This window comes from Bubalus bubalis, chromosome 11 (assembly GCF_019923935.1).
Source record: "Bubalus bubalis isolate 160015118507 breed Murrah chromosome 11, NDDB_SH_1, whole genome shotgun sequence".
Taxonomy (NCBI): Eukaryota; Metazoa; Chordata; class Mammalia; order Artiodactyla; family Bovidae; genus Bubalus; species Bubalus bubalis.
The window spans coordinates 88,699,126-88,725,050 of record NC_059167.1 but is presented as its reverse complement, the minus strand read 5'-3'; the positions used below and the strand labels follow the sequence as shown (position 1 = coordinate 88,725,050).

The 25,925-nt window shown below is 39.5% G+C and overlaps 1 protein-coding gene and 1 long non-coding RNA gene across 2 annotated transcripts in view; one reads left to right on the top strand and one right to left on the bottom strand.

Moving 5' to 3' along the window:
• Positions 1 to 25,925, top strand: part of IQCH (IQ motif containing H) — a 224,238-nt gene that overhangs the window by 7,401 nt on the left and 190,912 nt on the right. Inside the window, exons 3-4 of the mRNA XM_044925394.1 lie at positions 406 to 497; positions 11,140 to 11,257. Coding sequence (XP_044781329.1) covers positions 406 to 497; positions 11,140 to 11,257 — 210 coding nt within the window. The remainder of the gene's footprint in view (positions 1 to 405; positions 498 to 11,139; positions 11,258 to 25,925) is intronic.
• LOC123328210 lies at positions 11,971 to 25,844 on the bottom strand. The gene is made up of 2 exons (XR_006543006.1): positions 25,356 to 25,844; positions 11,971 to 12,210 (listed from the first exon to the last, which is right to left on the bottom strand). It is a non-coding gene; the product is annotated as an uncharacterized LOC123328210 (long non-coding RNA).

The window sequence follows — 25,925 nt, the reverse complement described above, 5'->3', positions numbered from 1 at the left end:
GGAGTCTTTGGGTTTGGCCATTTAAAATCATCTGTTACCTAAAGGCCAAACTCTTTCCTCAGATGCTTGCTTGAAGTCCTGGTAAGAGAAAGACATTACTCTGTGTCCATGGTACCTAGCAAGTCTCCCCGACCAAGTAGCAAACTGACTACTGTGCAGTTTCATTTGTGAAAAATGCTGCAGGTCACTTCAGCTTTGAGTCTCAACTGTTTATGATGTTTTTGGGGATAAAGTAATTTGGCCTTGAGATGCCTAATGATACCTTAGGCTTGTAATAAACACATAGCATGTTATGTCTTTTGGCTTAATTACATCAGTCAGAGGGTTAACCTAATGCAATGGAGAAAATTAGGTGAGGATTTCCAGTCCACTCTAATGGCCTAAACTTTAACTTTTCTGTAACAGATACACATCGAGAAGTATTTAAACGTTGTACACCAACATGTGTTAACAACTCCTATTGATTATAACTTATATTCTTCTCATGCTTCCAAATGGTAAGTAAAATAACCATTTTAGGGTCTAAAATAAGTACAAAACAAACAAACAACTTTTCTCACTCAGTGAGATGACTGTAAAGATAAAATTTCCTATGCTTTGTTTATATGCATTCTAATTTCCATACAAGTTTTGCATATGACGTTAATGGCAGAATTTAGACTTTAATAAAGTTATTCTGTGTTATTTTCATTGCATTTTAATGCTTGACATCATGACAGTTATTTCAGGGTCCTAGTTTTGGTGTTACATCTTTTGTATTTTTAGTAAAGCATATCCCAAATTCAACAGCTTCGCTGGTTGCTCAATGGGAAAGAATCTGCCTATCAATGCAGGAGATGCATATTCAATCCCTGGGTCAGGAAGATCCCTTGCAGAAGGAAATGGCAACCCACACCAGTATTCTTGCCTGGTAAATCCCATGGACAGAGGAGCCTGGTGGGCTACAGTCTATTGGGTCACAAAAGAATCGGACACAACTTAGTAACTAGACAATAACAACAACGTGCCAAATTCAATTCCTATAGGAAATATTTTAAAGCAAATCCATTTTTATGCTATTTAGATCATCTGGAGCTTTCTTTATAGTTTTTAGCCTGTCATATGTGCTTTACTGTAAAGATGATTTTGGTATCCAGGGTAAACAAAACAAAAGTAATAAACTTGCTTGAAATGGTGACTCAGATGGTAAAGGATCTGTCTGCAATGTAGGAGACCCAGGTTCAGTCCCTGAGTCAGGAAGATCTCCTGGAGAAGGGAATGGCTACCCACTCTAGTACTCTTGCCTGGGGAATTCCATGGACAGAGGAGCCTGGTGGGCTACAGTCCATCGGGTCACAAAGAGTCAGACACGACTGAGCAACTAACATATACATTAATAATACAGCCTAAGAGATGATTTATTAAAATTAGTATTGAGTTAAAGAGAAATGACCTTTTCACACATAACTATGTATAAAATAGATAACTAATAAGGAACTACTGTATGGCACAGGGAACTCAATACCCTGTAATGATTTATATAGTAAAAGAATCTAAAGAAGAGTAGAATATGTATCAGCATTAGTATCAGTTCAGTTGCTCAGTCGTGTCCGACTCTTTGCAACCCCATAAACCATAGAACACCAGGCCTCCCTGACCATCACCAACTCCTGGAGTTCACCCAAACTCATGTCCATTGAGTTGGTGATGCCATCCAACCATCTCATCCTCTGTCGTCCCCTTCTCCTCCTGCCTTCAATCTTTCCCAGCATCAGGGTCTTTTCCAAAGAGTCACCTCTTCGCATCAGGTGGGCAAAGTATTGGAGTTTCAGCTTCAACATCACTTCCTCCAATGAACACCCAGAACTGATCTCCTTTAGTCTGGTTGGATCAGACTTGCAGTCCAAGGGACTCTCAAGAGTCTTCTCCAACACCACAGTTCAAAAGCATCAATTCTTCAGTGCTCAGCTTTCTTTATAGTCCAACTCTCACATCCATACATGACTACTGGAAAAACCATGGCCTCAACTAGATGGACCTTTGTTGGCAAAGTAATGTGTCTGCTTTTTAATATGCTGTCTAGGTTGTTCATAACTTTTCTTCCAAGGAGTAAGAGTCTTTTAATTTCATGGCTGTAATCACCATCTGCATTGATTTTGGAGCCCCCAAAAATAAAGTCTGACACTGTTTGTACTGTTTCTCCATCTATTTGCCATGAAATGATGGGACCAGATGCCATGATCTTAGTTTTCCTAATCTTGAGCTTTAAGCCAACTTTTTCACTCTCCTTTTTCACTTTAATCAAAAGGCTCTTTAGTTCTTCTTCACTTTCTGCCATAAGGGTGGTGTCATCTGCATATCTGAGATTATTGATATTTCTCCTGGCAGTCTTGATTCCAGCTTGTGCTTCTTCCAGCCCAGTATTTCTCATGATGTACTCTGCATATATAAATAAGCAGGGTGACAATATATGGCCTTGACGTACTCCTTTTCCTATTTTGAACCAGTCTTGTTCCATGTCCAGTTTTAACCATTGCTTCCTGAACTGCATACAGGTTTCTCAAGAGGCAAGTCAGGTGGCCTGGTATTCCCATCTCTTTCAGAATTTTCCACAGTTTATTGTGATCCATGCAGTCAAAGGCTTTGGCATAGTCAATAAAGCAGAAATAGATGTTATTCTGGAACTCTCTTGCTTTTTGGATGATCCAGCAGATATTGGCAATTTGATCTCTGGTTCCTTTGCCTTTTCTAAAACCAGCTTGAACATCAGGAAGTTCACAGTTCACGTATTGCTGAAGCCTGACTTGGAGACTTTTGAGCATTACTTTACTAGCATGTGAGATGAGTGCAATTGTGCGGTAGTTTGAGCATTCTTTGGCATTGCCTTTCTTTGGGATTGGAATGAAAACTGACCTTTTCCAGTCCTGTGGCCACTGCTGAGTTTTCCAAATTTACTGGCATATTGAGTGCAGCACTTTCACAGCATCATCTTTCAGGATTTGAAATAGCTCAATTGGAATTCCATCATCTCTACTAGCTTTGTTCGTAGTGATGCTTCCTAAGGCCCACTTGACTTCACATTCCAGGATGTCTGACTCTAGATGAGTGTATATACTCTAGGTGAGTATATATGTATAACTGATTGTAAGCCAACCATAGTCAAAAAAAAAATTAAAAAATAAAAAGAGAAATAACCTTTTCTTAGTTTGGACCTTCTTCAGTCCAGGCGTTCTGAATTGAAGTGAACGTAGATCAGGGTTTTGTATGAAGCTTAAAACCCTGTGGTCCTTTTTGCATCATAAATATATATCAAGGGTAAATGAATCACATCAGACAGGGAGGTCAAGTTTCAGAGAGAAACCCAGAGATACAACCAGGTCCCAGCTCTTGCAGTGGGCAAGAGCCTCGGGTGTTCAGTGCACCCGTTTCCCTTTCCCCGCCATGAAGGTAGTGCCACAGGCAGCCATCACCCTTGGCAGAGGCAACCCTTCACTAGTCTGTCTAGTTTGAAGTCATTTATATCTTAGGGTTTTGTTTGTTTGTTTTGGCCATACCATGCAGCTTGTGGGATGTCAGTTCCCCCATCAGATATCAAACCCATGCCCTTGGCAATGAAAGCATAAAGTCTTAACTACTGGACCGTCAGGGAATTGCCCTATCTTAGATTTTTTAATTTGAGAATAAAAATATGATTTTCAAATAGGTTTATATAAATCATCGTTTGAAACAAGGAATCTGTAGGGAAAATAACAAAAGGGATTCTTGGAGAAGAAAATATTGGAGGTTATTTTACTACCTCATATTGACTCAGTTCTAAATGAAAACAACAGGGACTTCCCTCATGTCCAGCAGTTAAGACTCCACACTCCCAGTGCAGGGGGCCTGGGTTTGATCCCAAGTCAGGGAACCAGACCCTACATGCAACAACTAAGACTCAGCACAGCCAAATAAACAAATATTAAAAATAATAATAAATCAAGAGAGCCGCACAAGGCAAAGTGGGAGGACTATTTAGATGGCAGCCAGGAGATGTGTAGTAGGTGGGGAGTGTGCATCCAAGAGGCGGAGTGTACACACAGCAATAAAAAAGCTCCAGTGTGGAGAAGGTAGGGGAAGTAGGACGGAGACGAGCTGTCTGTCACCAGCTCTAAAGAAAGTTCTCCTGTCCTGTCTCCAGTTCCTCTTTGTCTTCTCGTCTCGACAGAGCACAGAGTTTCTGAGCTCCAGTTTTGCACGCTATGATAGCTGAAGAGAACAGACTAGGTAGCAGAGAACCAAATACAAAGATTCTGGCAGAGCACTTTGCTTGCACAGTTCTCCAAGGCCACGGAGCGCCCTTGCCCCTGTTAGGGTCTGGAAGAGTGGAGAAAGATGTGAACGGGCGTGGAGCTGGAACCAGAAAGGGCCTTTGCATCCTTCCTTTCCTGTTCAATAAAGTAATACAACCTCTGGCTGTCTTATCAGGAAGACGGGAGCCTGGCAAGTTCGTAGGAGCCCTACAAGCCTGGGGGAGCATCTCAGTCATTGCTGTGGATTTGGGAGGCTAAAGTGGCCTCAAGTTTGAAAATGAAATGAAGTGAGCTATGGTCAAAAACTGGAGAGAGTCCAAAGTGGGTCTTAAAAGTAAGCAGGTCCAAGGCAGTCCCTGGGAGTGGAAGATGTGACCTTTTATATATAGGATGGATAAACAACAAGGTCCTACTGTATAGCACAAAGTGCTATAGTCAGTATCTTATGATAAACCATAATGGAAAATAATATTTTAAAAAAGAATGCATATATATGTATAACTGAATTGCTTTGCTGTATAGCAGTAATTAATACAACACTATAATCCAACTATCCTTCAATTTTTAAAACTTAAAAAAAAACAAGGAGGCCCAGATTAGAGTCCAGTCAACTGTCTGCAAGTGTCCTCTCCTACACCATAGCTATAAAAGCCAAGAAGTCTAATTTTGACAAAGGATGGTTTTCCTTTTTCGCCAGTATTGCTCAAGAAAAAATCTGGTGGTTTTTTTGTCTAGCAGAGACAAAACCCAGCAGGTACACGACGTGATGACAATGGATTCCAGCAAATGGAAGATTTCCCCAGCAGTCCTTCAGAAAACAATGATAAGGATATTATCAAAGTGGTACATTTTCTCCAAAGAGCCCAAAGTGCTTTTGTATCGTTTTCAAAATAGGCTTCATTATTATTCCCACTTTGGCAATGATTCTTCTTCTGTGTCAAAGTGTGGTTCTTCCTCTTATCATTGCTGGCTTGCACAGATTTTATTGCATGAGATATCTGCTCACACTGTTCTTAACGACCACCCTTTGCTTATTGACACTAGGAGGGTGACTACCATCTGTACCAACACCATCAGAACTGCACAGAAATCTTCATTTTATATTCGGTTACACTAGCGTTTGAGGGGGGAAAAAGAACAAAGCAAATAAATAATAGTGAGAAACAATGAGAAGGAAATAAGAGGTTTCTGTTAAATGATAAGCATAGATTAGAAGGTAATTCTCACTTAGTTATTGGACCCCCTTAGAGCCATCCTCTTCTGTGTTGTTACAAGGCAGTACAGAAATCCCACTTATTCAGAATATGACTACACCCTAGTGACAAAGGCAGACAAGCACAGGGGACGAGCTGTTTACACTTGGTCATCTAGGTGAAGGGTATTTGCATGCTCACTATCCTTTCAGTTTCTTTGTGGCTTTGAAGTTTTTTGAAACAAAAAATAAAAAATTTAAGAAGCATCATAAAATAACAAATAGGAAAAACAGTTCCAACATACGTGATACAAAAATTACTAATACTCTTAAATACAAAGTGTTTTCTTGCCATAATCATAATAAAAAACCTTGAGATAGACAAAATGACATCAGTAGACTACTCACAGAGCTAGAAATGCAAATAACCAGTAAGTATGTGAAAAATGTTTAATAGCACTGTTGAACCATAGGAATACAAATTGAACTATATAATGGGTTGGCTAAAAAGTTCATTTAGGGTCATCTATAACATCTTACATAGAAACCTGAATAAATTTTTTGGCCAAACCGATATTACTATTTTGCCTAACAAATTAGCAATTCAGTTCAGTTCAGTCACTCAGTCGTGTCCAACTCTTTGTGACCCCGTGGACTGCAGCACGTCAGGCTTTCCTGTCCATCACCAACTCTTGGAGACTACTTAAACTCACTTCCATCGCATCGGTGATGCCATCCAACCATCTCGTTCTCCATTGTCCCCTTCTCCTGCCTTCAGTCTCTCCCAGCCTCAGGGTCTTTTCCAGTGAGTCAGGTCTTTGCATCAGGTGGCCAAAGTATTGGAGCTTCAGCTTCAGCATCAGTCCTTCCAATGAATATTCAGGACTCATTTCCTTTAGGATGGACTGGTTGGATCTCCTTGCAGTCCAAGGAATTCTCAAAAGTCTTCTCCAACACCACAGTTCAAAAGCACCAATTCTTCAGCGCTCATCTTTCTTTATAGTCCAATTCTCACATCCATACATGACTACTGGAAAAACCATGGCTTTGGCTAGATGGACCTTTGTTGCCAAAGTAATGTCTCTGCTTTTTAATATGCTGTCTAGGTTGGTCATAACTTTTCTTCCAAGGAGCAAGCATCTGTTAATTTCATGGCTGCAGTCACCATCTGAGTGATTTTGGAGGCCTAGGAAAAAAGTCTGTCACTGTTTCCATTGTTTCCCCATTTATTTACAATGAAGTAATTGGACCAGATCTTTGTTTTTGAATTTTGAGTTTTAAGCCAGCTTTTTCACTCTCCTCTTTCACTTTCATCAAGAGGCTCTTTAGTTCCTCTTTGGCTTCTGCCATAAGGGTGGTGCCATCTGCCCATCTCAGGTTGTGGATATTTCTCCCAGCAATCTTGATTCCAGCTTGTGCTTCATCCAGTCTGGCACTTCACATGATGTACTCTGCATGTAAATTAAATAAGCAAGGTGACAATATACAGCCTTGAAGCTCACTCTTTTCCCAATTTGGAGCCAGTCCGTTTTTCCATGTCCAGTTCTAAGAGTTGCTTCTTGATCTGCATACAGATTTCTCATGAGGCAGGTAAGGTGGTCTGGTATTCCCATCTCTTGAAGAATTTTCCACAGTTTGTTGTTATCCACACATTCAAAGGCTTTGGCATAGTCAATAAAGCAGAAGTAGATGTTTTTTCTGGAATTCTCTTGCTTTTTGTATGAGCCAATGGATGTTGGCAATTTGATCTCTGGTTCCTCTGCCTTTTCTAAATCCAGTTTGAACATCTGGAAGTTCTCGGTTCATGTCCTGTTAAAGCCTTACTTGGAGAATTTTGAGCATTACTTTGCTAGCATGTGAGATGAGTGCAATTGTGCACTAGTTTGGACATTCTTTGGCATTGCCTTTCTTTGGGATTGGAATGAAAATTGACCTTTTCCAGTCCTGTGGCCACTGCAGAGTTTTCCAAATTTGCTGGCATATTGAGTGCAGCACTTTCACAGCATCTTCTTTTAGGATTTGAAATAGCTCAGCTGGAATTCCTTCACTTCCACTAGCTTTGTTCATAGTGAGGCTTCCAAAGACCCACTTGACTTCACACTCTAGGATGTCTGGCTGTAGGTGAGTGATCACGCCATCATGATTATCTGAGTCATTAAGATCTTTTTTGTATATTTCTTCTGTGTATTCTTGCCACGTCTTCTTAATATTTTCTGCTTGTTAGGTCCATAAAATTTCTGTCCTTTATTGTGCCCATCTTTGCACAAAATGTTGCCTTGGTATTTCTAATTTTCTTGAAGAGATCTCTAGTCTTTCCTGTTCTACTGTTTTCCCATTCTATTTCTTTGCATTGATCACTGAGGAAGGCTTTCTTATCTCTCCTTGCTATTCTTTGGAACTCCGCATTCAGATGGATTTATCTTTCCTTTTCTCCTTTTGCCTTTAGCTTCTCTTCTTTCCTCAGCTATTTCTAAGGCCTCCTCAGACAATCATTTTGCTTTTTTGCATTTCTTTTTCTTGGGGATGGTTTTAATCACTACCTCCTATACAATGTTATAAAACTCCATCCATAGTTCTTCAGGCACTCTTTCTATTAGATCTAATGTCTTGAATCTATTTGTCACTTCCATTGTAAGGGATTTTATTTAGGTCATACCTGAATGGTCTAGTGGTTTTTCCTACTTTTTTCAATTTAGTCTGAGCCACGGTCAGTTCCCCGTCTTGTTTTGCTGACTGTATAGAGCTTCTCTATCTTTGGCTGCAAAGAATATAACCAGTTTGATTTTGGTGTTGGATCTGGTGATATCCATGTGTAGAGTTGTGTCTTGTGTTGTTGGAAGAGGGTGTTTGCTATAACCAGTGCGTTCTCTTGGCAAAACTGTGTTAGCCTTTGCCCTGCTTCATTTTGTAGTCCAAGGCCAAATTTGCCTCTTATTCCAGGTATCTCTTGACTTCCTAGTTTTGCATTCCAGTCCCCTATAATGAAAAGGACATCATTTTGGGGTGTTAGTTATAGAAGGTCTTGTAGGTCTTCATAGAACCATTCCACCTCAGCTTCTTCAGCATTAGTGCTTGGGGCATAGACTTGGATTACTGTGATATTGAATGGTTTGCCTTGGAAACGAATGGAGATCATTCTGTTGTTTTTCAGATTGCACCCAAGTACTGCATTTTGGTCTCTTTTGTTGATTCTGAGGGCTACTCCATTTCTTCTAAGGGATTCTTATCCACAGTAGTAGATATAATGGTCATCTGAGTTAAATTCACCCATTCCAGCCCATTTTAGTTCACTGATCCCTAAAATGTCAATGTTCACTCTTGCTATCTCCTGTTTGACCACTTCCAATTTGCCTTGATTCATGGACTTAACATTCTAGGTTCCTATGCAGTATTGTTCTTTACAGCATCACACTGTACTTCCATCATCAGTCACATCCACAACTGAGTGTTGTTTTTGCTTTGACTCAGCCTCTTCATTCTTGCTGGAGCTATTTCTCCACTGATCTCCTGTAGCATATTGGGCACCTACTGACCTGGGGAGTTCCCCTTTCAGTATCCTATCATTTTTGCCTTTTCGTACTGTTCATGGGGTTCTCAAGGCAAGAATACTGAAGTGGTTTGCCATTCCCTTCTCCAGTGGACCACATTCTGTCAGCCCTCTCCACCATGACCTGCCCGTCTTGGGTGGCCCCACATGGCATGGCTCATAGTTTCATTGAGTTAGACAGGGCTGTGGTCCATTAGTTTGTGATCTAATTTGTTACAGAAAACTAACAAATTAGAAAAACATATAAAGCCACCCTAGTACTCAGTGCTGCTGAGGGGGTAGAAAAAATGGGCAGGTTTTTCTATAAGATATTAAGAATTTTCCAAAATTAATGACAGATGAAAACCCACACAGAGAATACCAGGCAGGTAAGTAGGCGTTTAGTGTAAGTAGGCATTTTTCTGGCTAGGAGTTACGCCATCTGCTATAACTGTAAGTATCTGAGGTTTCATTTCACCAATTATCTTTGTTTTTAGCCTCTCTATTGTGTTTGTGTTTCCCTAGAATCTCCTTCCTATGTAGAATCTGAGCCTTGCAGTTCTTCCATTTGTAATCTTGTGTCTGCAGAAGTGCATGTAGTGTGTGTTGGGGGGAAGCATTCAATAATCCTGTGATTAGGTCTCAATCTTTTGGAAAGTCTGTGCCCCTGGACTCTTAACAAATTTTTCTCAGTGTTTTTCCCCTCTTTGGTGAGATAGGAAGACCAAAGAGGGCTGGAGTTGGCGAATTGCCCTCCTTCAGATCAGATAAGGCTCTGGTAGAATAGTTCTCCGTGAGACACAGCCTTCATTGCAGAGAACAGAACAAAGAACAGAGCTTGGAGTGTTTTGAAATGGCCTCTCTTCCTGTTCTTTGCCCTGCTAGAAGCAGGAGGGGTTTTTCCTCTGATGTTCACAGAGAAAATAAGGTGGGGCTCCTAGAAGTAAAACTCATGAAATTGTAGGCTGTGCTAAGACTTGGCCCCTCAGAGATTTTAACTCTCCAAGTGAATCTATTCTGAACCTCCAAAGCTTTGTTCATTAGAATTTAAGTGTTCTTCCAGTACTGGCTCTAGCAGCAGGTTTCTGCTCTTGGGTTTTATCCACTGCTTTTTCCAGTTTTGAAGGCAGCAGCTTTCCCTGCAGTTTCCTCAGTTCTTTGATGTATCTAAGAAGAGTTGCTTTTCTGTTTCTTCAGCTGTTTCTTATTGTGAGGGTTGGAGTGATAACTTCCAAGCTCTTTCCATGTTGAAATGAAACCAGAAGTCTATAAATTGCTTTTTAGTGATAATTTTACAGAAGTGGACAATAGAATCAATTGACCTGAATTATGTTAACCATTTTAAAGAACTGGAACCTGCTTTAAATTAAGACCTATGTTACACGCATATGCACATTCTTATAACTTTATTTTTTTTGTGCATTGCTATCCCATGGAACTCCTGACTGCTTAACAAGGAAGACCTTTAACACTTTTTATCCTCAGTGCTAAGTCGCTTCAGGCATGTCCAACCATTGAGACCCCGTAGACTGTAGCCCGCCAGGCTGCTCTGTCCATGGGACTCTCCAGGCAAGAATACTGGAGTGGGTTGCCATTTCCTTCTCCAGGGGATCTTTTCAATGCAGGGATCAAACCTGCGACTCAGGTCTCCTGCATTGGCAGGCGGGTTCTTTACTGCTAGTGCCACCTGGGAAGCCAGTTGTAATTGCAAAGACGTTGATCCTTAAGTCTTTGCAATTACATAGAACACTAGAAGTTTAAAGATATAAGGATGAACTGCTTGGGAACAGCATTTTTAATATATTTAACATTGGCTATCTTGTGACTTAATTTAATAAAATACAGCATATTTTTTTTAACCAAGAAATGTTTTATAGTACAGTAATTCTGTCAATTGTAAATCATATAAACTCATCCAGAGATACAGCTTTTTATTCATGCTATAATGGCCCTTATCAGACTTGGAAGTTCTTATGCTTAATAAACAACTGCAGTTTTATCGTGGTAAAAATACTAAAGTTGGTCAAATCTGTTGTAATTACCAATAGAATATTTCCTATAAAATGTAATTTAACTAGGAAGCATTGTTTTAAATTACAATTTTGAAGCTTTAAGGATAGCAAATTTGATTTTAATATTTTTTTTAAACTTAGGATGTTCCCAGCTGTACTTGATCAGAAAACATTTATTTTCCCTCTGGAATCTGAGGGGAAACTTTGGCGACCCCAGAAGGAGCACAGTTCATTTCCACATGCCTTTCCAAGAATAAAGGTAGGACAAGAGAAATCCGTAGAGACAGAAAGTGGATTGCTGGTTCCCAGAGGCTGGAAGGAGGAGGCAGGGAGAGTGGGGAATGACTTGTAATGGTTGTCAGGTGTCTTTGGGGATGATGAAGAGTCCTGGAGTTAAACAGTGGTGATGGCTGCACAATTCTGGGAATCTACTAAACGTTGAATTGTATACCTTGAAAGGGTGAATTTAAGGTTTATGAATTATATCTCCATAAAGCTGTTGGAAGCCTTTTTTTTTTCCCCCAAGAGTGAAGGTAGGAAATTGTATTCCAAATGGAAAAACATGCCATTGGTGTTTCAGATATGTTCATGGCATAGTCAATTTCTATGACAAAAGATCTTTCTTTGTAGTTAAGTTTCCAGGTGGCAAGGAATAGAGCCCAAGGGGTTTCTGACTTTGGGGTGTGCTCACAGTTGAACTCCTGTTCCCTCCCCGACTCCCCCAGAGTGATAACAACTCACTTCTTCTGGGTACCAGGGGTTATTTTCAGTGCTTTGGGGATGCTAAATTGTTTAATTTTCAGAATAATCCTAGAAGGAGATATTATTATTATCTTCATCTTGTTGATGAAGAAACCAAGATTCAGAAATGTTAACTATTGGATGGGCAAAGAGAACACAGCTGGTATCAGAGCAAGGATCACGAATCCAGAAATGTAGGAATCCAGACTGTGCTCGTAACCACTGTGATACCCCTTTTAAAACAATAGCTTTATTGAGATTTAATTTATACCCCATAAAATTCTCCCTTTTAAAAGTGACTTTTAGTATATTCACAGAGTTGGGCAGCATCATGTGGCACCCTTTTTACAATGGCTTGCATCAGTTCCAGGTACTCTGTCCATAAACATCTTTGCTATGGACATCTTTGCTGCAACTATTTTCACCTCAAGCATTTTTGCTGCAGAACTCATTGGCCATAAGGCAGTTTTGCTATAAAAAAAAAAAAAGAGGGACATTAACAAAGACATAAAGAAATATGAGAAGTGAATGACAAAATTTAAATGACTTTTTTTGCAAAATACGGAATACTTGAATTAATACGTGTAGATCATGGCAATACTTTGCAAATGACCGATTTAATTTTGTGGGTTATACCTTAGCACTCGTCTTTCAAGTCTTTCATTCATAGTATTTTATATATATTTTGTTTGTTTGTTGACTCGGCTCCTTGTATGGATGGCATCACACTTTTTCATTTTTACTAATATTTTTTCCCTTCATTAAGAGGGATGTGTGCATGCTCAGTCTCTCAGTTGTGTCTGACTCTTTGGACCCCATGGACTGTAGGCCACCAGGCATCTCTGTCTGTGGAATTTTACAGGCAAGCATACTGGAGTGGGTTGCCATTTCCTCCTCCATGTGACAAATATGCCAAGGTATACCACAGTGTACCAGTTTTCACAGTGCAACATAAAACTCAGGTGCAAACACACCCGAGTATTTGGAAACCACCACCTCCAATCTTTCCCAGCATCAGGGTCTTATCTAATGAGTCAGCTGTTCCCATCAGGTGGCCAAAGTATTGGAGGTTCAGCTTCAGCATCAATCCTTCCAATGAGTATTCCAGTGAATATAGGAGTAGAGATAGGAACAGAGAAATCCATAGAGACAGAAAGTAGATTAGTGGTTGCCAGAGGCTGGAAGGAGGAAGAGGTAAGAGTGGGGGAATTTCTGTTGTTCATAAGCCTCCAGTCTATGGCATTCAGATACAACAGCCTGAACTAATACACTATAATTAACATCCTGATACTCTTGTATGACTTCCACTTTGCACTCTCAAAGCAGCTCACTCCTATCTTTGTAATTGGACTTGTCACGTTGGGTTTCTTCAGTTACCATCTGTGGAGTGCTGACTATGTGCCAAGGACTATTAGAGGCACATTGGGAGGAACAGTTCAGACCAGGTCCCCGTTCTTGGGTGACGGAGATACACCATCAGTAAGAAAATACCAGGTAATAATAAAGACTCTCATGGGAAAAAAAAAAAAGTGCTATCATAAATGGAACTTAAACTTCTCATCTTTGTTACTATTAAGTCTCTGCTTTCATTAAATTTTTATTTTGCCAGGAGTCTCAGGGGAGCCAGAATGGTTCATAAACACAAAATTGGAGATCTCTAGGTTATAAAGACAATGAAATAAAATATATGAAATTAGGACTATTTTAGAACACATAGTTGCTGTTACTAATATTTTTCCAGGAAAAAAAGAAAAAAAACTATGGCCAGAAATTTATTTTCCCCAAAGAGTTTTGAATCCTGGCAAATGATTATAAAGATAAGGGATCTTATATGCCCCGTGTTCTTTTAAATACTGCAAGCAGGGGTGAGCTTCATTTAGAAAGAGGCACGGACTGCTTCCTACCCTGACTTTACCTCCAGGGCCTGGATCCCTATTGTTGTTTTATATCTAATATCAGTGACATCTGCTTAAAAATGCATAACTGCTGACACAAAGATAGCCCTAATTTTGCATTGTAAAGTCAATGACAAACAGTGCTGTTTTGCCAGCTGTTCTGTAAGCCTACTGCACCAACTTAAAACCTTGTATTATTGAGTAGTTGTGAAATCCAACTGGGATATCACCACCTTTAATTGCCCGCTGCCAACCTTTTAAACTAGGTAAACCCCAGTTGTTACTTTAAGCTCTTTCTCCGAAGTGAAGAAATTGTTTTTGGAATTCCATTTCACACGAAAAAACTAAAATTACAAATCACTTGGAGTTTCTCAGTTGTAATTAAGAATCACAATAAAGAATTATCACTCGTCTGTAACATTTAAAAAGCCATATTCTGGTGCCTTTTCTTTAAGTATATCTTAGCTTCAAATCAAGTGAGCCCAACCCTTCTTTTAGGCACTTTGAGCACACATATACTCATGGCAGTCAAGGAAAGGGTTTGAAATAGCAAACACAAAAGAAGGAGGAAGGACAAGAAGGAGAAAAACTTTATAGGCCAAAAGAGTATTTGATTTTCTTGTTGTGTCTGGTGAGCTGTCTGAAGGCAAATTTCAAAACAGAAGTTCCTAAGCTGTTTAACCGGCTAGCTCTCCTTTGGTATTCACTCAATCCTTTGTTCTGTGAGTGGGCCAGGCTGCATGTTAGGTTGTTAGGTTAGAGCCTCTCGTGGGGAAGTTCTCTTTTCGGCAGTGGCGGTTAGGCGTGTATTCTGTGGATTTTTAATTTTTTTTCCCAGTTATGTTGCCTTCTGTGATTCCAAAACTTCCCACAGACCCACCTGTGAGAGGGTTTCCTACTGTGTAAATATTCATTGGAAGGACTGATGCTGAAGCTGAAACTCCAATACTTTGGCCACCTGATGTGAAGAACCGACTCATTGGAAAAGGCCCTGATGCTGGGAAAGATTGAGGGCAGGAGGAGAATGGGATGACAGAGGATGAGATGATTGGATGGCATCACCGACGCGATGGATATGAGTTTGAGTAGGCTCTAGGAGTTGGTGATGGACAGGGAAGCCTGGCGTGCTGCAGTCCACAGGGTCGCAAAGAGTTGGACACGACTGAGCAACTGAACTGAACTGAATTGAAATTGTTTAAATCCAAGGAACTACTTAGAAGCATGATACAAATCGTATGTTTACAGAGCAGGGAAAATAAATGGATCTCATTGCTTGAGAGTTATTCTCCAAATGAATTCCATAAAATGGATACTCTATCAAAAGAATGTAAAAATATAGACTGTGATCTATTTCGATACAGCAATATATAAGATCTGTGTATAAGATGGGAAGGATCTTTAATTTTGTGAATATGGATCTCATTGAGAATGATTTTCAAAATTTGATCAAAACTAAAGTTTTGAGGATTTTTGTCATTATGAGGAATAATGTGATGAGAGATCAAGAAAGGATTGCTTTACAGATTTTCACTGTGGGTTATAGCTCACTTAATATTGGGTGGGAAAATTTTGCTAATGAAATACCAGGTGGATTTTTTAGAATCAAGTGGGGAAAAGTGAATGCCTACAAGAAACCAACAAGCGTTATGAACTCTGCCTTCTCATTAGAATATAAACTCCATGAGAGCAAAAACCTTTAAAAACTACTTTTCCCTTTCTGTGACTTCTTAAGACCTTCTTAGTATGAAACTATTCAAGTAAACCAAAAATAGTGTATTAATAACTATTTTTCTTTCACCTGGATTTAGTAAGTGTTAACCTTTACCAGTTTTGCTTCACCTATTTTTTATTGAAATGTTTTAAAATATAGATCTAATGACATTTCATCCCTTAATGCTTTTACATACATCTTTAAAAATGAACACATTCCTCCTTACCCACAATACCATTATCCCATCTAATGAAATTAACAATAATTTCTGAATATAATAGATATCCAGTTTATATTCAGATTTCCCCAGTTATCCTCCAAATGACTTTTACTGTTCTTTATACAAACTTGGACCTGTTAAGGTTTATATATTGTTTATTTCTTTTTTTTAATACATTCTTTTTAAAAATATTCTTTTTCCATTATGGTTTATCAAAGGGTATTGAATATAGTTCCCTGTGCTATACATTAGGGCTTTGTTGTTTATTCATTCTAAATATAATAGTTTTTATATACCAGCCCCAGACTCCCAGTCCATCCCTCTCCTGCCCCCCACCCCTTTGGCAACCAAAAGTCTGTTCTCTATGAGTCTATTTCTGTTTTGTTATTTTATTTCTTAAGTCTTTGTTAATCTAAAGCAGAGAGACTCTGTTTAGTTCATTGCTATAACCAGTTACTAGACAGTGCCCAGCCTGGAATAGGCTCTCAATAGATGGCAACACGATGGTTAGAAGTATGGGTTTCTGTCCCATACTAGCTCTCCACCACTTACTATCTGTACCTCAGCAAGTCACTTAACCTCTCCATGCCTCAGTTCCTCATCTGTAAAACGGACTCTGTGATACTCTGTTGTAAGGATAAATGAAGTAACATATGTACATGTTTATAACAGTGGCCCATACCTGGTGAGTGCTATGTATGTGTTCATTCTTCTGGTCAACAAATAATCAGAAGAATGAACACTTACATAGCATTCACTAGGTATGGGGCACTGTACCTTATATATGCCAGGCACTGTTTCAGGCATCAACCGAACTTCTCTATTCTCAGGGGGCTTACATTCTAGTTAGGGTAAGGTAGTCTGGAAAATCCCATGGATGGAGGAGCCTGGTAGGCTGCAGTCCATGGGGTCGCAGAGTTGAACACGACTGAGCGACTTCACTTTCACTTTTCACTTTCACGCATTGGAGAAGGAAATGGCAACCCACTCCAGTGTTCTTGCCTGGAGAATCCCAGGGACGGGGGAGCCTGGTGGGCTGCCATCTATGGGGTTGCACAGAGTTGGACGCGACTGAAGCGACCTAGCAGCAGCAGTAGCAGCAGTCGTTAGAAAAACAGAAAACCGTTTGAAAAGTAAACATTAATATGTTAGTTTGTGAGAGAACAGTTAGGGTAGGAACATAGGGAGTGTTGGGATAGTCTCAGTTGTAAGGTGACTCTTGAGCAGAAATCTGATGGATGTGAGGGAGCAAGGCATTGTGCAAATACCTGGAGGAAGAGTATCCCAGGCAGAGAAGACAGAACCGCTAAAGACCCTGAATTAGGAGTGTGAACAGCAAGGAAGATGGAGAGGAATGTACAAGGAGGAGAGAGGTAGGGACAGGGGTAGAGGTCAGATCTCACAGACCATTGTGAGGACTGCAGAGATCATGAGTTAGATGGGAGGCTTTTCACCAGGGGACCGATTGGGTATGATTTACAATTGACAAGAGTCCCTCTTGTCATGTGGACAGTCCCTGACTGTCATGTGGAGACTGTGATGTAGAAGGACAAGGGCGGAGGCAGGGAGACCATGCAGGAGCCTGTGTTAGCCATGATGATGAAGTCATATCTCATCCTCACGACATTTCTGAAGGAAGGACTTACTGTTATCCCCATTTGACAGATGAGCATACCAAGGATGAGAGATGATAGTAATTTAAAACTAAGAAACAGGAGAACTAGCATTCAGACTCAGCTCTGTGTAACCTCAGAGTGCTGGCTTTTCCTCACTAGCGTTAAAAAGACAAAACCCTGACCTCCATCCCTGTGTTTGCCACAGGAAAATTTACAACTTGAAACTTGGGGAAAATAAAGAAAGCAGCTGAATAAATTGTTGATTTTTTTTTTTTTTAAACAAAAGGTCCTAACCATCCCCAGAATTATCCTCAGATATGTCCCTCTACACTCTCCCAAAAAGGGACCTCCCTGGTGGTTGAGTGGCTAAGACTCCGCACTCCCAATGAAGGGGATTTGATCACTGGTCAGAAAACTAGATCCCACATGCTGCAGCTAAGACCTGTGCAGTCAAATAAATATTTAAAAATGAATAAATAAAATTTCACAAAGGAACTTCTTAGTGTAATGCTCCTGATAAAAGTGACCTTTTTACTTTCTGACTTGTTGCAGCAACACCAATATGGCAGTGGTGAAGCCACATTAGAATTATTCATACTACATTATTATACTCAACAATAATGCTGTTTTTCTGTAATTAGTTACCATCCAGGTGGTTTACATGTATAAAGAGGTTTATACTTTACAGTGTACATAAGTTGTGGCTAATGGCACAGGTAATTAAACATGGTATTTGGGGTTATTTCTATTAAAAATGGGCAAAAGTAGGCCCTTAGGTCTATATATTCTAATAACACCGTGCCACAGGAAAATTTACAACTTGAAACTTGGGGAAAATAAAGAGAGAAGCTGAATAAATTGTTGGTTGTTTTTTTTTTTTTTTTACAAAAGATTTCTATGAGAAGATTCAAGTAGATACATATTTATGACTCAGAGCATCTTTTCCAGAATCATAAGCTATTTATTACAACTGAAAAGCATACTCAAAATTTATTATTAATATATGGTATCCCATGGGTCAATGACATTTCAAAGATGGCATCCCAAATTTCTCCTGCCTCTCTCCCTGGCTTACCAGGGGATGCTAACTTCTGGGCATGTAGGGGGGACCTCATTCCCTGGCCACCAACTCATGAGAGTTGCTTGTAGCAAAGATAGGGAGGTTGTGGAATTAGCAACTGGCCCCTGTGCCATAAAAATTGGACAGGATGTCACCTTTGGCACATACTACTGCTATAAGCTGATGACTGTGTCACCATGGCATCTTGTAAGAATAACAGAAACATAGTAAAACCAAAAAATGCCTTTCCTCACGGGTGTGCTATTTCATTTCTTCAAATGTTTTGATGTTAATGCTACTATGGGTTAGGTGCTAGAATGCAGATTTTACCGCTGTCGGTGTTCACAGCCTGTAGTCAGGCATTCTACAGACAGAGTGGCAAGTGTGATATTAGAGGTTTGGCAAAAGTACTCTGGCTAGGGGGATATGCTGAATGCCTGGGCTTGTACCCAGTAAGTACATCATCTCTAAAATCTGTTTCAAGCACAGCAATCTCTGACCTCCATGTCCTGGCCTTCCAGTTCATATAATATGCTCTCCCAACAGTTTTTCATTACCGTGAGGACATTCAATCCACTGACCCCTCATTATTTCACTATTTATCACTTTTGTACTTGATTTCTTAGCTAGATTAGATTGATGGCTGTGGCAGAAATTGTTAATTCCCTATCCAATATTCATCCGACATCTGCATTACTATAAACTGTGATTTTGTTCAGGATGGCATCATGCCAAGAGGAATAAGTGTCCTCATTTCTGAGCCTTCTTTGCAGTCAAGTTTGACTACGTGTCCCAGTTCTGTCCAGTGGATTCTGAGTGGCAGTCTCCTGGGCTTGGTTCTAGGGGATGTTTTGCTTTCCTGATGAGAGGGTATAGTAACAACTGGCGTGTCCCTTCTCCCCTTCCTCTCTTTCTCTCCCCTGAACACAGCCATGACATCTGGAGTTTCAGCAAGCATCTTGCAACCATGAGGTGACAAGCACAGGAACAAAAGGCAACACTGTGAAGATGGTTAGGACATAAAGGAGGAAAGGGACTGGGCCCCAAAGGTTTTCCTGAGCTGCGGATTTTTAGCTAAATATATAACTGCCCAATATAAAGATCCCATTTTTCAGTGTCCCTTGCTGTTGGACATAACCATATGATCAAGTATTGGCTAATGAAATGTTGTTATTGTTTAATCACTAAGTCGTGTCTGACTTTTTTATGACCCTGTGGACTGTAGCCTGCCAGTTTCCTCTGTCCATGGGATTTTCCAAGCAAGAATACTGAAGAGGTTGCCATTTCCTTATCCAGTGAAATATTAGGGGGTGAGTATTTTGGGAAATTTTCTGGAAACCTCCTTAAATGATATCCAACTTTTGCTCTTCAATCCTTTTCTTCTCCTTTCTCTATTCTGCTGCCTGGAATGGAGCTGTGTTCTCTGGGACTCTTGCAGCCATCTTAGGCCAGGAGGAGGAGGCCTATACATTAGGGATAAGCAGAATACTAAATTGAAAGGGGCCTGGTCCCTGGCAACTTCCTGGACTTCCAGACCAACCCTGAACAGCCTATCTCTGGACTTCATATACATGAGGACAATAAATTTGGTCTTATTGAAGTAATATTCTTCCAATTTTCAGTCACATAGACAAACAGCCCTATTCCCATTGCCATTATCCTTTTATAATCATATTTAATTTCTCTATCTCTAGATTTATGTTTCATGTCTTCTGCCTTGTCAGAGTGGAAGAAATGTCCCTTCTCTGGTTAAAGCCAGCCTCTTATTTAGCTTAGCTCTTCCAGTTATTCTCCTCTCATTAATCGATTTCTGACTTCTCCATCATCCCAGATCTTTGCGTGACTATTCCATTCAGGCCTCAGTAGACTTGTCACCTCCTCAGAGAGGCTCTCCTTGACCACCACGTTTAAGGCAGCCCCCCATTCTCTAGGGTATTTAGAGCACTTATAGAAATGTGAAATTAAGTCTACATCTGTTTACATGGTTATTAACTGATTCCTCTCATTCCTTCAAGAATGTAAGATCCATGTGGACAAAAACTTGTTTTTATTCACCAACACCTCAATGAGGCTTCCATAAATGTTGGAATGAATGAATGAATTTTGTGGGGAGTAGAGAAGGAGAGATGGAGGTTAGGGGAGATCTCCCAGAGGAAGTTGCACCTGATCCAAGTTTCAGTGTTAGTAACAGTGTGCAGAGAACAGCTGAAGGTCGGGGGGAAAAGAGGACATTCCCAGAAAATGGAAGAGCCTGCTCACCTGGAGAGGTGGAGAGAACATTTTATATGTGGAGGCTGGCTGGTCACTGAGCAGTCGTGAGGAAGTGGCAGAATACAGGGCTGGAAAGTAGGAAGGGTCCCTCTAAAGGAAACCACTAGAGGCGAGATACATGTTTCAATTAGTAACCAGAGGTTCAGTCATACTGGAGGTCATGCAGACTCAAGGAGACCCATCTTAGGGCCCATTATAGAGGTCCGTGTAATAATCAATGAGGGCACAGATCGGAGCAGTGCCTGTGGATATTCAAGAGGAAGTAAAGGATCTGACAGATAGGAAGCTGAATCAAGAGTGTATCAATCAACATTTCTTTGTGATGTGGCAGCATGTTATGATGGAAAGAGGTTTTTGAAGACAGAGACATAAGCAAAATCCTGTCTCTTCACTTTGGGGTAGTATCACTTAGCCATTTATCCTCACTGGTAAAGAGGATAATTTCATATACTCCCTCTTGCCATTTTAAGGACTAAAGTACGTCATTTGGGTTATGACAACCCCCAACATATTATGGTGCCTGGCACAAAATGGGAGCTAAATAAATGTTAGCTCTCTCCCCTAACCTTCCTCTTGTTCTACAATTCAACTCCTACCAGAATCAAAAAACAGTATGGGCACATCTGAATGGAATTCAAATCTTAAGGTTTTGTGAACTTGAGGCACCTGGGCTTTTAGAAGCAGCTTGGGGTTAAGTGATGCTGTGATTGTTGGTCCCCTAGCCTAGCAGGGATATAAGAGGGGATGTCATAAGGCACAGATGTATTATCACACCTAACACTTAATATTACATTTGCCTGTAAGACAGGAGACACAAAAGACTCGGGTTTAGTCCCTGGATTGGGAAGATCCCCTGGAGAAGGAAACGGTAACCCACTTCAGTATTCTTGCCTGAAAAACCCCAAAGACAGAGGAGCCTGGCAGGCTACAGTCCAAAAGGTTGCAAAGAGTCGGACATGACTGAGTGAGCACAATACTATATAATTCTCAGTCCACATTCAGTCTTCCCCAGTTGTCTTAGAACTATTTTTCTATTGTTTGTTTGAATCAGGATGTAAAAAATGTCTGCACATCACATTTGTTTTTTTTTGTTGTTGTTTTATTTATTCATTTTGAAAAACTGAAGCATAGTTGTACAGTATAAGTTACAGGTGTACAATAAAATGATTCTCAGTTTTTAAGGTTCTAGTTATTATAGAATATTGACTATATTCCCTATGTTGTACAATATCCTGTGTTGCATTTGTATCTCATTTTATCTGTAACAGTTTGCTTCATGAAAAAAGTCACCATTGTAGGTCAACTATACTTCAGTTTTAAAAAGGTCACTTATTTAAGAAATCAGGTCATTTCTCAAATAGGTTCACCACCCGCTTAGTGTGGATTTGTCTGAATCTCGTGTCTTACAATCTCATGGTGTCATTTTACATGTGCCCCTGTCTCTAGTATTTCTTGTAAACTAGCAGTCCTATCTGGGCTTCCCTGGTGGCTCAGGTGGTAGAGTCCACCTGCAATGTGGGAGACCTGGGTTCGATCCCTGGGTTGGGAAGATCCCCTGGAGGAGGGCATGGCAACCCGCTCCAGTATTCTTGCCTGGAGAATCCCCACGGACAGAGCAGCCTGGAGGGCTACAATCCATGGGGTCACAAGGAGTCGGACACAGCTGAGCACAGCACAGCAGCAGTTCTATCTAGAAGCTTGATTGGACGCAGGTAACATCTTTTTGGTGGCAATACTTCACAGGTGGTACTGTGCACTTGCTTTTACTGTTTATCAGGAGGCAGTTTCTTTTTTCTTTTAGTGATGTTAAGATTGATCTGTAAGTCTATGTATTACCAGCTTGATCTAGTCTTATATAAAGTTCCCCACAAGCTTTCACCCAGTGATATTAGCAAAAACTGATATTTATCTAATTATTTCATTAGGGATTGCAAAGTGATGATTTTATAATTCTATCATTCCTTCTGCATTTATTAGCTTCTCTGAAGAACTTTACCTTAGCAACTCTTTGGTGAATCTGAAAAACAGATTTTTCAGGAAAAGCAGAAAAAATACATGATTCTTTCTTTTATCTATCTACTTTCATATTAATTGATCTGTTTTATCAATTAGGTTTTGGGGAAGGAGGAAATATTAATAACTATGGATTTTTATATATTTGAGATGTTTCAGTGCATAAAGTATTACTTGTAGGATACTGAATAGTACTTTATCATTTGTGAGATACTTAACACACATCAGTCACTTAAACTTCACAAACAACCCCCTGAAGGTAAAGTATTATTAATACTACCCAGTTTTACAAATGAAAAAATCTAGATCATATAGCTTGAAGTAGGATTTGGTGTCTACTGTTCTTTCAATTAAATATGATATTGGTAGAAAGAATCAGACCATTAAAGGTGACTGGATTCTTTTTCTTTTGAGATTAAATAGCAGATACCTTTAACCAGTGGGACTAACCAGTGTACACTTTAGAAGGCATTACTTGTGGCAAACACTGTTGAGAATAATGTTATGCTGATAATACTGTAACTTAGTAAATAGCTTGTCTCAACTTTGTTTGTGAAGCATTTCAATTTTGATTACTCTGTGTGGGATCTACTGCTCAGATGTATGTCATTTTATGGTCTGCTCATGTCTGGGGAGCTGGTATTATGTGCTGCCTAGTGTTTTTAATTCAGAACTTCTTTTGAAAGGAACCTTAGCCTCTTATGTTCAAGCCCTAGTTTTAATAGCATAAGCTATTTCCTTCTTATATCGCTTTGTGGGCATAGTAATAAAATAAATACCACAAAATCACTGATGAGATGAAAATTGAGCTCCCTGCTTCTGTGCAGCCATGTAGGTAAAACAGTAATTGGCTCTGATAATAACTTTTGTTCTTACAAACCGAAGTCTAAATGAGAGTCACATTTGATATATCTGCTTGTAATTACTATCAAAAGGAGAGAATACAAAGTTTAGATTGTTTAGTGACTCAAGATAGATTAAATAAATTGCTGTCTTTTCTTGAACAATTTAAGAAAATTTTCTTAAATTATTTCCGATATTTATCTTACTGTTGGCAAAAAATGATCATCTTCCAGAACATTGTTTTTATGCTTAATGGAATGATTAATTTTGTTTTTTAAAATCTATAATTGTTTTCCTTGAAAAACCTTATTACTGGGTCTGATAATTTATGCCCATAAATATTTTCCTATACCTCTCTGTAGATTGTAAAATAAATTTAGGTTATGCATGTATATGGCAGTGATTTTCAGTGAGACCATTTGACATTTTTATATCATTTAAATGTAGACTCTTAATATTTTTTAAAAGGGGAATTAAATCATATGTGCTACATATAATTTTGATATATCCATCCTTTGGTGTCAAAAGGGTAAATAATAGAATATTAATATTTAAAGGATCTTTTTATTGCTTTAGAAACTAATAAAGAATTGCTATTACAACCTGGCATTTCTGTTGAATTTCTGCTTACATTTCGATTTCTTTCCAGAAATATCTGTGTCCAGTGCCATAGAAATGTAAAAATGGAAGGGAACAACTAGATTTTAATGCCAGTTTTAACAATGATTCTAAATTTGATCATTTTGTTTCTACACCAGTCCTATAGCCATGCAAAGTTGATGGAGCATAATAAAACTAAGAAAATGGCTATAGTCCACTGAGCCAATGATCCCAGAATTAAAAAGTTCTAACAAAGCTTAGACATGATAGATGAAGCTATTACCATCAATTGTATCCAGAATACACATTTAAAAAACACCCTAATTACAGAAACCACATCCAGTCAATATAATACATATTAGCAATTTCCCCATCCTTAGTAGGATGGAAATTATTCTGAAAGTTTAATTAAGAAGGAAAAAATTATGTTCAGGTATTAATTTCAATAAAAGAGGCGCTCAGCTTTCATGCAAAAACCCCGGAGTTGTGCTGTACATGTGGGTTACCCACACAAGGAAAGCCATTTGTAATTAGGCACTACATTATTTTTGTCACCACATGGACTTTAGAGAGAAAAGCTGTGCCTTATTTGTAACCTGTGTTCCTTCATGAGTTAAAAGTGCACAATTGAGTGCAGTTACTTGGAGATTTTGTCTAAAAACTATGTTTTAAAAAATAAAAGGAAGGTTTGGAGGCTGTATTAAGAAATAACTTATCTAGACAGCATGCATTCCAAAGGTGTTTTTGTAGCCTTCCCCTTCACTTTGACCTCAGGCACAGGCCATGTATGAATGCTTAGGATCAAAGAAATTACTGCAGCATGAGCTAATCTGTCTGGTTCCTATAACCGTTTTAACCAATTGCATCAGATCACCCTCAGAACTAGCACTGTATTGAAAGGAAATCAGTGTTTTTAATTGCTCGCAACACCTTTTTAAAAAAGTCACAAAGGCCACACATTGTATGATTTCATTTATAGGAAATATCCAGAATGGGCACATCCAAGAGAAAGAAAGCTGATTAGCAGTTGCCAGGCTCTGGGAGGAGGAGGAGATGAGCAGGGATTGTTAATGAGTGTGAGGTTTCTTATTGGGGTAATGAAAACGTTCTGGAATCAAGGTAGGGGTGATGGTGGTACAACTTTGCGAATATGCTAAAGTTCACTAAATTTAAAACTCCCAAAAGACCTCAGAAAGTCTCGGTACTACCATACTCCGTAAGTGTCAGCTTCCCTTTTGGCATCAACGTATAGAATGCTACCTTTTAGCATAGAATGCAAAACACGGGAGGGAGGTGTTGGGGTTGATAATTCGATGGGAGACTGTCAAGTCTAGTGCCACATTTTGCAAATAAAGAAACTGACTTCCAGAGAAGGAAAGTGACTTACCCAAGGTCACGCGCAGACAGTCCAGGGTAGAGCAAGACTGGACCGCAGGTCTCCAGGCACCTGTCCGGTGCCCCTGCCCACCACCTCTATGCTGCCTACCCTGGTAGTCTATCTCAGCAGTAACTCACTTGAATTATTTTAAATGAGGAACACATGGTTCAAATGAGATGCGTGGGTTTTATTTTTTTCTAATGAAAGCATACATTTCCCCTATAAAATAGCAAAATCTCTGTGAAGGAGGAGATACATTTGTTGTGGTAAATTTACCAAGTCCTAACTGAGATTTACCTGTAAATGTCCCTTGAGAAAAGTGGCCACATTAACAGACCAAGGGAGCCCTCTACCTGCATAGTTGTAGTATAGATTTCATTGGCAAAATTCTTGACCTGGAAAGCTAAAACTAAATCGAGACCAGGTGTTCTACCCTTTGTCCACCTTGGTTGGCTTCTAGCACTATTTTGGAGAAAATGAATGGTGGTTTTTCATGAGTAACAGGGATTCGGAGAGGAAAATCTGCAGAAAATTCCTCTTCTGTGAATAAAAGACAAAATTGGTTACCTAAATAAAAGA